The sequence below is a fragment of the Ursus arctos genome, unplaced genomic scaffold, assembly GCF_023065955.2.
Source record: "Ursus arctos isolate Adak ecotype North America unplaced genomic scaffold, UrsArc2.0 scaffold_29, whole genome shotgun sequence".
NCBI classification, from domain to species: Eukaryota; Metazoa; Chordata; class Mammalia; order Carnivora; family Ursidae; genus Ursus; species Ursus arctos.
In genome coordinates, this window is record NW_026622974.1 from 35496953 (window position 1) to 35511043 (window position 14091).

The following is a 14091-nucleotide window of genomic DNA, read 5'->3' on the forward strand; positions in this document are numbered from 1 at the left end:
AGTGATCAACAATGTTATCTGGCAATTTCTAAAATGAGGTTTAAATCTTAAATTACTGTCATTAAAGAAATTAGTGGTAGAAACTTTTTAAAGAAAAACCATATTTCAACAACATTCATATGAAATATCTATCAGGATTAAACTCTTCTAGAAAGCAAGATATGTAATTCTTTGCATGTAAACACTACAGTATTTGGGAGAATAATCTGAATTAACAAACATAATACATAATTTTAGCTTTTGAAAATCACAACATATATTAGTCAATGAGGAAAAGTCTAAGAAACTACATGATAAGAGTGCAGCTTCTCTGAACAGCTCAGACCCAAGGTATAAAAACATAATCAATCTGAGATAAAAAGACCCAACATTGGTCTGGGAGGGATGTGATCGTTAATCTTCTGTGTCAGTTTTAAGCATGGTATCCAGATATCTGGTCAAACACTACTCTAGATACTTCTGTGAAGGTAATTTGTGTGTGTGTGTGTGTGTGTGTGTGTGTGCGCGTGTGTGTGTATGTATGAAGGTAATTTTTTTTAAACATTTATTTGAGAGAGAGAGACACACAGAGACAGAACATGAGTGGGGGCAGGGAGAGAGGGACAAGCAGACTCCTCCCAGAAGCCTGACGCGGGGCTCAATCCCAGGACCCTGAGAGGCTCGATCCCAGGACCCTGAGATCACAACCCAAGCTAAAGGCAGATGCCCAACCAACCAAGCCACCCAGGCACCCCGTATGAAGGTAATTTTTAAGTGAGATTAACAATTAAGTCAGTAGACTTTGAGTAAAGCAGATTACCCTCCATAACGTGGACAGGCCTCACCCTATCAGTTGAAGGCTTTATCAGAAAAAAGGCTGACTCCTCCCAAGGAAGAGGGCATTCTTCCAGCAGACTACTTTTGGATTTGACTGCAGCATCGACTCTTCCCTGGGGCTCCAGCCTGTCAGCCTACCCTGCAGGTTTTGGACTTGCCAGCCCCCACAATTGTGTGAGCCAATTCTTTACATAAATCTCTACACACACACATTCACACACATACACACAACTGATCCGCTTCCTCTGGAGAGCTCTAATACAGACGTCTAAATGGTAGAAAACATAAATTTAAGTCCCAGCTCTGGTACTTACAACGGGGGTAATCACTGAGTTTCCTTGGAATGATTGTTTTCAGTTACGAAATGAGTGGACTGAAAAAATCAGCAATTACCAGACGTTAATGACTACCTATATATACCACTACTCAACCATTGTTGTCAAATAAACATGAAATGAAAATGTACATAAAAATAATTTTAGGTATGCTAAAAACTTTAAAATTAGTATGAGCATACCAATTAAGTAGAAATTAAAAGATGTTGTTCTGATAGTTAAAATCCAAAGTACTTTCCATGGTAGAAAATACTGGAAAGAATCCTAAGGTAACACTGATTTCAACAGACAGATGGCATTTATTTGGCACATTGTCAATAAAAATTAACTTCTTCCATGAGGGAAATAATATACTTACAACATTTTCAGCTTTTAAAATAAATTACCTCATTTCATAGTGAAAATGTTTTACTTCACAAGGTAACATTATTTTTGTAAAATATGATAGCCTCCAAATTATTATGAATGTCATTCATTCAGCCATGAGACAATCATATTAAGACTAGGACTTATATTGGTAAATGAGAAATTTCTTTGCTTAAAAAAAAAGTAAAATTCAATAACTTTCATAGATACTTAAATAATTTGGAATTCTACCAAATATTTCATAAATTTTACTACTGTGGATATAAAATAGTATATATACTATTTTATGATTTCAATTATGCCTTTAAACACTTATATACATTTTTTTAAAGATTGATTTATTTGAGAGAGAGAAAGAGAGCACGAATGTAAGGGGCAGAGGAAAAGGGAGAGAGAATCCCAAGCAGACTCCGCATTGAGCACGAAGCCAGATGTGGGGCTGGATCTCACAACCCTGAGATCACGACCTGAGCCAAAACCAAGTGTTGTATTCTTAGCTGACTGCACCACCCAGGCGCCCCTAAATACTTTTATTTTATACTACGAAATTACCTAGGCATACAATAGCCAACATTTTTAAAGGTATATAAACGAATTCTTAGATGATAATTATAGATTATTTTGTTAAGAAAACTGATGAAAACAAATCTTCAAATTTCAGAAGCATAACTTAGAGGCACACAGGAAATTTTGGAAAGGGTAATACAAGCAAACTCTAACTGGGCGATTTCTCTTCAACTACTGATTTGGGCAGAAGGAGCCAGCAGGGCAAGTAGAAACATCGCCTTAAAGAAAATTCTTCCTAATAATGTCTCTACTAGCTAAACTGCAACCAAGTTTAAAAAATAAATAAAAATACAAGAGTTTAAAAGAATATACAGAAAAACAAATAGTCTGAAAAAAACTACAGAAAAGATTAGATCAGAAGGATGTAATTACTTCAACTAAGAAAATGTCAACATTAAACTTTTTATCCATTAAAACTGGAGAAATGTTGAAACCAAAACATTGTAGCCAGGATACAGCTGTGTAAACTGACATGTAGTTTGTGTGTTTGGGAGAGGGAGGAGGAATTTTGATGAGATGTGTCATCAAACCACTTTAAATGTGTTTAAAATCTTTTTTATTTGAAAATATATTATTTTTAATAATTCCTAAGATTGTGATTAAAGTTGTCACTAAAAAGCTTTCTGAATTAGAAAGCAGGGTTATTTGAAACGAGGTGTGAGTTAGCTGTGAGATGTTCCGAATACCTGGACTTATTCATCTCTAGGCTGCCCTTGTACACATTCACCGAATATTCCAGTTCAAAGTGACCTTAGAATTCAGCTAGTTAACAATCACACTCAGTGCAAGCATTTCATTTATAACGTATATCACTAACGGAGTCTCCAAACCATGTGAGTATTTCTCATGAGGGAGAGTAAGGAAGTCTGTTCCAACGTCAGAGAGTTCAATTATCAGAAAATCTTCCTTTACATTGAAATGAAATGTATACCCCCTGTAATAAAGTCCACCCTCTGGTTTCAGCTCTGCACTTGAAGGCTATCCCACGCAAGTTTATACTTCTTTTTCCCACATGAAAATCTTTCAAATAATTGAAGACTTAGCTATATCCCTTTCAAGTCTTTTAGGCTACTTCTATTTGCTCCAATCCTTTCTCATATAGCAAGTTTTCAACAACTGCCACTGCTTTGGTCACTCTTCTCTGTTTGCCAACGACCCTGAAACGTATGGCATCCACAACTAAAGACGATATCCCAGAATCTGGGTATGTGCGGTGAAGAACTACTGTCTCCATTTGAAAAAAACAAAACACAAAAAACTACTCTTAGTAATAAAAATGGGGATTTACAACCCCTCTTAAAAATACATAACGATGCCCTAATTAACATGTTTTCATAAACACTACTGGAGATAAAACTTGGCAATTGTTCTTAATTCTCTGTATGCTGTGCATAAATGTAAATCAAAACGCCTGGATGTACCACACGGATGGTAGCCGAGTTATTTTTGGATCCTAAACTTACATTTCCATTCAAGTTTTCCACACTTAATGTCTCTACGTGAATACAGAGACTTGACGAACTGTTACTTTACACTTTTAAGGGTTTTACAGTAAAAGATAAGTTTCACTGCCTTGCTAAGGAGATTTATGTGTCTATGCATACACGCAATCTTTAGATCTTGATATGAAGATTTAATGTTTGAATCGTGCCTACATTCTTTCCATTCTCCAAATTTTTCCTAATTATGGCAATACTTCGGAAAGAAAGTTTGGAATTTTAAACTACTTCTGGGCACACACTGAATTTCCAGAGCTAAGAGACAGGATATTCTACCTCACTCCTAGTTAGCACAAGTCACATAGACATTTTCATAAATACGGCATTTAGTCTGCTCAGAAAAAAGAAGTCAACCTGAATTACTAGTTCAAGGCTTATTAGTGTAGGTAAATAGTGAACACTTTATTAACATCTAACATTAAAATGATCACTTTTCTAGAGGCATTAAAAATTACTTTTAAACATCAACTATTTGAGTTTCTAGAGATATAGAAAATTCTAATACAGTAAAAAATAAAAATTACAAACTAAACCAGAGCTTAAAGCCAAAAATATCCCTGGTTCTCAAAAGTCTCCTAAATATTTCTAAAGGGTCCAAAGTGGTTTAATTAAAGAAAGCCAAATCCAATCAAGAACGGTCCTGGTCCACCTAGGCGGCTGTGCTATCCAGGACTACTCAGAAGGCTAGGACCTGCTCTCACTCCTTCCCAGAAGTCCCTGTAGCACTGAGAGTGAGGCGCTGGAGGAGAGCAGGAGATGGCCATTAACCTCTGGGAGCTAGATCTCTTAACTCTTTACATCACAACGGTCTGGTAACAACTAGATAGTATTAAACTACTGAAAGGCGTCACAGCCTTACTTCAAGGGTTCAACATTTCCTTTGCAGCTATTAAAACTGTCTGTGAACCCATGTCTCTTTTCCATAAGCAACTTAAACTCTATTTATAATTAATTGCTGAGATATTGAAGTACTATAGCTCAGTAAAGTGAAATTCCCAACATATACCTGTATCGTGCATCATAAAAATAGATTATGTTTAAAACCAGGTAGATTTAACATGAGAAAATTGAAAAACAAGAACAATACGAAAGTGTCCACTCTAAACTGTTCAATAATAGTTATTATAGTTCTAATCTGCACTATATAATGAGAATACTATTAGGTTAAAAGAGTGTTTAGCCTTGGGAAGGTTTCTTTTTATACTGATACTTTTTTTTTTAAAGATTTTTATTTATTTATTCGAGAGAGATAGAGACAGCCAGCGAGAGAGGGAACACAAGCAGGGGGAGTGGGAGAGGAAGAAGCAGACTCCTAGCATATGAGCCTGATGTGAGGCTGGATCCCAGGACCCCGGGATCACGCCCTGAGCCAAAGGCAGATGCTTAACGACTGAGCCACCCAGGCACCCCTATATTGATACCTTTTAAGCTGCTATTCTTACTGCTGTTTCACAGACCAAATATCAAAAGCAATATTCTTGCCCTGTAAGACCACAAAACTTGCTGAACTTTTGGCACATGTGCAGAAACTGTATTTCCATAGAGTAAATAATCCCTATTTCTCCCCCCCAATCAGTTGCTTATTTATTTATTTATTTATTTATTTATTTATTTATTTATTAAGTAGGCTCCAGGCCCAGTGTGGAACCCACCATGCAGCTTGAACTCACAACCCTGAAATCAAGAGTCAGGTGCTTAACTGAATGAGCCACCCAGGTACCCTTTACTTATTTATTTTTTAAGTAATCTCTACACCCAACGTGGGGCTTGAACTCATGACCTTGAGATCAAGAGTCAGATGCTCTACTGACTGAGCCAGGTGCCCCGACAATCTCCATTTCTCATCATTGCCTAATCATGGTATGGTTATGACTGTTTCTATATCACTAAGTATTCATCCTCATACAAAATTGTACTTGGGGTAATAAAATCAGTCATCACAATTTAAGTAACAAACATGCTAAGACCGTTTTGGAATTCTGAAGGAAATATGTATACAAACAAACTATAAGCGTAGAAAAACTATTTTAGTATTTTGTTTTGGTTCATCTCAACATTTCCTTTTATTCATTTCTTTAAGAATTTACTGGAAAAAAATAAAATAAAAAACAGAAGATCTTATTGACTGACTCTCTGACCATTAGTCTTGTTGATAATCTTAGGCACTGTCAAAATCAAAACAGGTACCATTTATGTAGCATATGTAATGTGTGAGTTTAAATATAAGGAGCTTTAAATATGTTATCTACTAAGTTCCAGGTCCATACATTTAATTGCCTACCGGACTCCCCAAATTGGAAGTCACACAGACATTTAAAACTTAACATGTCTTGGGGTTCCTGGGTGGCTCAGTTGGTTAAGCATTTGCCTTTGGCTCAGGTTATGATCTCAGGGTCCTGCAATCAAGCTGAGCCCTGCATGGGGCTCCCTGCTCAGTGGGGAGGGGAGTCTGTTTCTCCCTCTCCCTCTGCCCCACCCCCCTGCTCATGCTCACTCTCTCTCAAATAAATAAATAAAATCTAAAAAAAAAAAATGAAAAACAAAAAACAACCCTCAACACATCCTGAAAAAGAACTTTCTGTCTCCCTTACAAACATATTCCATTATTCTGAAACCGGATGAATGATACCACCATCCCTTTGGTCATCAAGAAACCTGGCAGTTATAATAATACCAGTTGTAAAAGCTACTACTTGGGAACACCTATTTTGTGCCAAGAATTATGCAAAGTATATTATCTATATTAAATCTAATGCCACCCTCCAAAAACTTGCAAGACAGGTATTATTCTAAGAAATCTTATAGTAAAGAATCCTGTTTAATTTCAGTTAATTCAACTTTTCTTCAATTAATTTTAGCACTGAATGCTTTTTTCACCTTAACTTCTGGCAAACCAATTAATAGTACTAATTAGATCAAACTTTGGAAATGCCTTTTTTAAAAAACCGTCATCAAACTGTGCTCATTCTTTTTGCCAAAGTCATACTACTGATCTACTCAATAAAGATGGGTAGTTGGAAGGATAATGAGTTTAAGGTTATATTTTCTATTTATAATAGAAATTTTACTTCCCCATAGCCTGATTTCTTGGTGTGAGTCCAATTTCTTTCAGATCAATTATTTATGAAAATTTGCCTTTTAGAATAATATGTTTAAATATGAGAAATAAAGAACATACCAGTAGTTTATGGTTTTTTTAATGTGAGTGGATGAATAGAGTAACATTGTTACTCTTTCTATGAGGTAGCAGATAATTAATTCAGCACTAACCAGGCACCAAATTTAAAAGCATGGGAAATATAGGAATAATTTTAAAATATGATCCCTTTTCTCTAGATGCTTATAATCTAGTTGGCACTAAATAAAGAGTAAAATACCAATGAGACCAAGGGAGAAAAAACAAAAAACTGAGCTCACAGAGCAGATTATGATCGCCAAACATGGGGGTGGGAAGTAGGTGAAATGTGTGAAGACGTTCAAAAGGTACAACTTTCCATTTATAACATAAGTAAGTCATGGGGATATAACGCACAGCATGGTGATACAGTTAATACTGCATATAACAAATAATGCTGCATATAATAAAAATGTACATTTGAAAGTTGCTAAGAGAGATCTTAAAAGTTCTCATCACAAGAAAAAAAATTTCTTGTAACCATGTATGGTGACGGATATTAACTAGACTTATTGTGGTGATCATTTCACGATACGCAAATACCAAATCATCTTGTTGCGCACCTGAAACTAGTATATGTCAATTATACCTCAATAAAATAATAAATAATGAATAAAAAAGTAAAATAAAAACAGACCAAGAGTACTTTGATAGAACATTAGAAATACCAAAAATAGCAACATGATTAACTGCCAAAGGCATGGTAAAACAATATGTAGCTAATAAGAGCTTATAAGAGAAAGACGTTGCTTGGAAAATGCAGTGTAAAATATAACAGGTAGAAATATTTCCAAAGAAATTACATAAATCTGCTTTAGTTGTCCTTTACGTATACCTGCATTATCAATTTGCACAAATTTTTTCTTTAAAAAAAGTTTTACAGAATACAAGTAATTTAAGTAACACAGTAAGCTCAGCATTCTGCAAAAATACAAAAAGAATCGTCTCTGGCTCCAAAAATCACACCTCTATCTACAAATTAGCCACAGTTAGGTGTGCTGACATAAGCGTATTGCACTACCAAATGCTGGAAGTGCTGCAAGAATTAAAACGTTATGGGTACATGGGAACAAGACAACCCAAACAAACTTGACAGTCTTAAAAGTCATTATCCTCAACAACTTGAAAAACCCAAAGTATCTATGGCAAAGAAAAAAGAAATTCCACACAAGACCAATAAATGGATACTCCAGCATCAAACCTTAGGAAAAAAATGCTGGAAGCCATATAAGAATTTATTTTTGGATACCTAGTCAGATTTTAATGACATATTCAAAATGAAAAATAAATATCTAGCTATAGAAAAGTATCATACTGAGACAGGGAAACTAGAAGAACCCCATGAAAAATTGCTTTATTCACTCTTTTTCCTGCTTCCACTCTTGCTGAGACCTACACCGCATCCCCACTTACACACACACACACACACACACACACACACACACACACACACTAGACGTCCCACTCGTAAAGGTCAAGAATTTAATGATTTTTTGGAGTCTTTGAGCACAACAGATAACATCGAAGGAGTTGGTGGGCAGGGTCATCATGAACATTTTCTAAGACACTGACTCCACAAGACCCCTGGCTGCAGGGCACAGGTGACTTAGGGAGAACAACTAAACCCTATTCTTTGCTCCTGGATTATCAAGAAACATGTGCACCAGACCACCATCCTCAATAAAAATCCCAGGCTCCAAGCAAAGACAAGAGTCACTCTTCCTTCCTCTCTCAATCTCCCAAACATTCTGTCAGTATCTACGCTTTCTCTGTGATAGACTCTGTTCTCACCTCCTCTTGGCTCCAGTTTGATTTTTATCCTGCATGAAGTTAAGGACCCTCTTGGCGGGTCCTGTGGGAACCTCCCTCTGGGTCCTTGGACCCAGCCAGCCTACATCAATATCACGAAGATATATTAAAAAGTATGAGATCAAAAGATATACTTCTTTGCAATGGTATTAACCTCAGTACTTGGACTATTATCCCCTAACTTTCACTGATTATGATCCTAATTGCTAACACCAAATACACATAGTAAATGTAACAAGAGGTATAATCCTCCTGTCCATTTTCTGAATGTCTTAGAATACTTGCTGTTGCAGCAGGAAAGATTTCATAGACATTTCTCAATTTTGGTATTAAAACATAGTCTACAAGCTAACTAAGGTCTGAAAGACCCATCACAATTCAAACACAATCGCAATTTTCTCTCCAATTAAATACAATGTCTAAATATATATAAGCCACATAACACATCTTCAAATAGGTTCCCTTTTTTATAGTCATGGGAGAAGCTAGGAGAATTATTTCATTAAAGAACATCAAAATCATCAGAAGTTCAGCAAGATACCCACATTAAAAATCAACATGACAAAAAAACTGCCAAAAAGAGATCGTATAGAAATGGTTTTAGGAACTTGACCTTTTCTGTCAGTAAATTTCAAATACTGTGGAAAAGCTGAACGAGTAAGACGCGTACGTGCCCCTCTACTCAGCACTGTGAGCCTTGTGCTGCAAATGCTGTGCTGCCACCCCTCACCTCTCCGTCCTCCTCTCCCTTCACCTATCGATGCATTTGTTTTTGACAAATCCCCACGTCATCAAATACATTAATACTTCTAAAGAAGAACAGAGGACACTGAGTCAGATAAATACTATAAATACCCATATGTAAATTCAGTTCCACCCAATGGGTTCAGACAGATCAGGTTTTATCCCAAATGAGAATTTTTTTTGATATTTTGGGCTTTCTAATTTAAATTTCAAAAATGTAGATAAAGGATGGTGAGCTGTCGTTTAATCCCCGTGTTACACAGGAAACTGAAGCATCTAAAGGGTCCATAATTTATGAAAGACTAAGACAAGTAGCGAAACCACGTAGAGGTCAGGCAATCTATTCCAGAGCCCGTACTTCCAACCACTGCTCCAGGGAGCCTCCAATCCAACAGGAAATCCTCGTGATTTTATCTATCCAGACTAATTCCATGACCCTTAATTCCAATGCTGCCCTCATCTGAAACACCTTCCTCTCTCACTGGGTTTACTGCACTAACCTGCTAACCAGGCTATCTGATTCTTCCATCTGTTTAACTAATAGTCAAAGCCAATGTTCTCTGGCCTACAAAAACTCCAGGTTCTGTACCCTCTCATTTGTCTTCCATCGATGACCTCCCCTACTTCTCTCCCCTCTCTCACATGGCCAGCGCACCGGCCTCTATGCTCCTCCTCGTCCCCAGGCATGTTCCCCCTTAGGGCCTTGGCACTGATTAGGCCTCCTGCCTGGCACACAGTTCCTTTTGTGTTTACATGACCATGCCACATGACCATGCCCTCACCCCTGCAATATCATTTTGCAATATACTGCCCACTTTATTTAAAATTGCAACTGCCCCCTCCCCAACTGACTCTCCAAATCCCCCTCCTTTCCTGCTCTAGTTTTTCTTTCTAACACTTATTACCTTCTAATATGCTAGACAATTCACTTATTTTTTATTTCCCTATCTCTTCTGCTCTTAGATTTTACATGTATACCAATATATCCTAAGCCCTTAAAAAATCGTCTAGTACATAGTAAATGCTCAAAAAACAATTATTGCTATTGAGACTTTCCTGTCAACTTCAACCCAAATACTTTGAGCCCCACTCTTCTACATCTCTTACAGCTGTTAGCATTTCTCAGGATTGCACAAAAAGTTAGAACCTTAAAAAAGATGTTTACAATACATTTTAAAACAGCCAAGTGTTATACACTCATGCTTTTACCAAGATTCTTTATGTAGAAATATACTTTATAGGAACATGGAGAAATGTTCATGACGTCACTCGAGGAGACAGGCAAGGAAGAGCTCGTATATGGAAACAGTATGTATTCGTGTGTATTTACAGGTTTTCTGGTATGGTGACATCACGTATTTCTAAAGCATTTCTCCCTTCTGTATAGTCATATTTTCTCATTTTTTCAATAATGAACATGTATTGTTTATATGATTGACAAATACATATACTTCTATGCCCCCCAAAAATTATCTTCACAATTACCAGCTAAATTCTAACTCTTGCTCTATGAATAAAATATTTATTCACTATTAATAAAACTGTTTTATAAATGTAATATTGATATGTGCTATTAATACAAGTTAAGAGACCATCTACAGATATTTATCTAATTATTTTCTTTATACAAGAGATGATGTGGCTAATTCTTCTGTTTATACCAAGACTAATGTGGCACAGATGTCCTGAATATTGCCACTACATCAGTATATCTATGGGAAATCCACATATTCAATCTAACTTTCAGATATTACCTTTGAAATACTCTTTTCAATGCTACTACTTTTAATTGGCTTTTATATTTGTGGTATAAACTTATAAACATTTCTTTTTTATGTTTAAATTCAGAATTATAAGTAACATAAATGTATTCAACTTGAGCTTTTGTTGTTGTCGCTATGAAAAGTATTAATATTTATTTCAATTGTTCCCTGTTTCACAAGTATTTAAAGTAATGTAATTAATGAAGTAAAGCTATGGATTTAGAGAAACTGTACCCTATATTTTACACATCTTTCAAGACTACTATTATTTCACTTAAGGAAAATCAACAAAAGAGCTACTTTAATGCCAACTCTTAATTTAGAAAATATATTCATTTTCAGAAAAATTTGGAATCCTTACTTTAACTTCTAAAATGTACACATAATAATGTTAATTAAGATCTCAAAGACAAGCTTAATTATGATCAATTACTTTCTTTCCAAACAAAAAACAAGTTCACTTATTGTCTATAAAAGAAAACCTAAATAGGTTTATAATACTTTTCCATGATCTTAAATATAGAAAGAAAATATTATATTTTTTAGTGTTTACATGTATTTATATCTGATTTAAATGAAATTTGATTTAGATTTTTCCAAACTTAAATTCCATTCAACAATTTTTTTTAATTATTGCAAAAACTAAAAAAAAAATAAATACACGAGGGTATTTAAAATGAATGTTTACATACCTTGGCTTCCGAAATGCTAAACTATATTGCTGGCAAGCCAGACCCACAGTGGGGGTATAAACAATAGGCATGAATTTCTCAATGTCAGACATTAGCACACTGTAAAAGAGCTTTTCGTTTCTGTCTTGAAGATCCATTAAGAGAAGATACCTGTGGAAATTGGACATAATGAGATCTAGATTCCAACAAGTCACGAAACAGCTGCTTAGAAATACATTTTTCAACATTTTTTACATCACATAGAAAACATAGATCAAAAAAGACTTTAGAAATATTCTTAAACACCTCAAAGAATGAAGAACCATAAACCTGAGTGATTGTCATTCAAACGTTAAAATCATCGCTGACACAGCACAGTTTTGTTTAATATCTGGAAAGATTTTATTTCTATTTTAAAATGAAAATACCACTATAGATATAATTTAAACATTAAGTAAATAGACTTCATCCTGTAGCTTGTAGTACGGAATAACCAAGGGAAGTGACAAGTAGAAAATAAGGAGTTTCGCACCAACCCTAAAAATTACTAAGGCAGGCAAGCTCAAGAGACTTACTGTTTGTATCAAATGGCCTTTTTCTTTCTAGAGGCATTTCTAACCCAGAGTTCTCTTTCTAAACATCAACCTTATCATGTTACCTGTAACCTTCAATAATTCATAGAATAAAACCCAAACTGCTCAGTACAACTTAAAACAGTCTTGCAAAATTGTACTTAATCTTACCAGCCTTTTAAAGTTGATTTACCTTTCCTGGAATAGTTGAAAATGCACAGCATTTGGAGTTAGAGATACAAGGATTCTAATGTTTGGCAAATAGATGGGTTATATGAAACCCTGTAACATTTGGGAAGATGATGACTTTCAGGCATGCTAAAACTGATTTAGTAATGTGGAAATCATCATTGCTAAATCAATGATCAATTCTCAGACCTCATCTTATTTTACCTGTCAAAACATCTGACACAGGTGCCCTTCCTTAGAGCTCAATACTTTCTTTTTACTTGTCTTCTGAGCCATCATATTTTTCTTGGTTTTCCTCCTGCCTCACTGGTCACTCCTTTCCTGTTTCTTTGTTGCTTCCTCCTCTTCTCTGAAAGCTCTCTAACACCCATACCTAATATATTAGGAAATTAGGTAGGCGTTACCTTTAACATACACCCAAAATCTAAACGCCTTCATTGCTACCATCCTGGGTCTAATCTCTGACCTGGATTAATGTGATAGTCTCCTAAATATTCTTCCAGCCTACATTCTATTCTCAACATTGCAGTCTTCTTGAAATACAGGTCAGATCGTGTTGATCTTCTGTTCAAAACCTTAAATGGCTCCCATCTCACCCAGAATAACACCAAAGTCCTTTAGTGGTCTTCAAAGCCATTCATAATCTGTCCTCTACTACCTCGCTAACTTCCCCTCCCAACCTACCATTTTCCCCCAGCTCATTCTGCTCCAGAAACAGGTCTCTGCTGACCCTTGGACATACCGGCTGAAGGACACTGTTCCTCAGATTTCCCCCTGGTTAATTACCTCACTGCCTTTGATTATTCGCTCATGAATCACCTTCTCAGTGAAGTCTATCCCGATTGATGTAACAATGTAACAACACAAACTGACCCTTGCAACCCTCAGCCCCTCTTACCCTACTTTTTTTCCATCAGCACCTGTCAATTTCCAGCATAGTATTTTATTATTTTACTATTTAGTATTTAATAATTTTTAAAAATAATTTACCTAAATTCTATGAGGGCAGAGATCAAGGTCTATAATCCCAATGTCTCAAAGAGCACCTGACAGTTGATGCTCAAAAAATATTTGAGGAATAGTCTGTGGTAAAAACATGAATGTGACCAGCTCTTACGAGGTAGAGGTAAATGGCCCAGGAAAAGAATATAAAGTAAAAACAACAAAGTCTGAAGGAAAGACTTAGGGAACAAATGAAAGGGATTATAAAGGAGTTTAAGAAGCAGCAAACATAAACATTAGGCAAACGGGTCAGCCTCTTCCCCAGCTGCCCCTGTCATCATCACTCGTGGGTTCATGAAGTGGCCACAGCAGGGATGGAGGTTATCCATGGGCTCAGCAACACGCACTTCCAGTCACCAAAGCCCACCTGGCTACAGACACTGCCAAATGCCCCCTCTGCAAGAAGAGACCCATGCTGAACACCTGATACAGCACCATTCCAGGGAGTGATGCCACACTGGACTGCTTCCGTCATGGAAGGGGTGGTGTTGGTTCCTACTGGGATAGAACTTACTCTGGATACAGATTTACTTCCCCTGCACACAATACTTCTGCCAAAACTACAATCCAAAGATTTACAGAA

At 36.1% G+C, this 14091-nt stretch overlaps 1 protein-coding gene across 4 annotated transcripts in view; it reads right to left on the bottom strand.

Moving 5' to 3' along the window:
* The window catches only part of ME1 (malic enzyme 1), a 175513-nt gene that overhangs the window by 134233 nt on the left and 27189 nt on the right, over positions 1–14091 (bottom strand). For all 4 annotated transcript variants that reach the window (XM_048219745.2, XM_057303923.1, XM_057303925.1 and 1 more), the window contains one exon: positions 11767–11916. In XM_048219745.2, coding sequence (XP_048075702.2) covers positions 11767–11916 — 150 coding nt within the window. The remainder of the gene's footprint in view (positions 1–11766; positions 11917–14091) is intronic.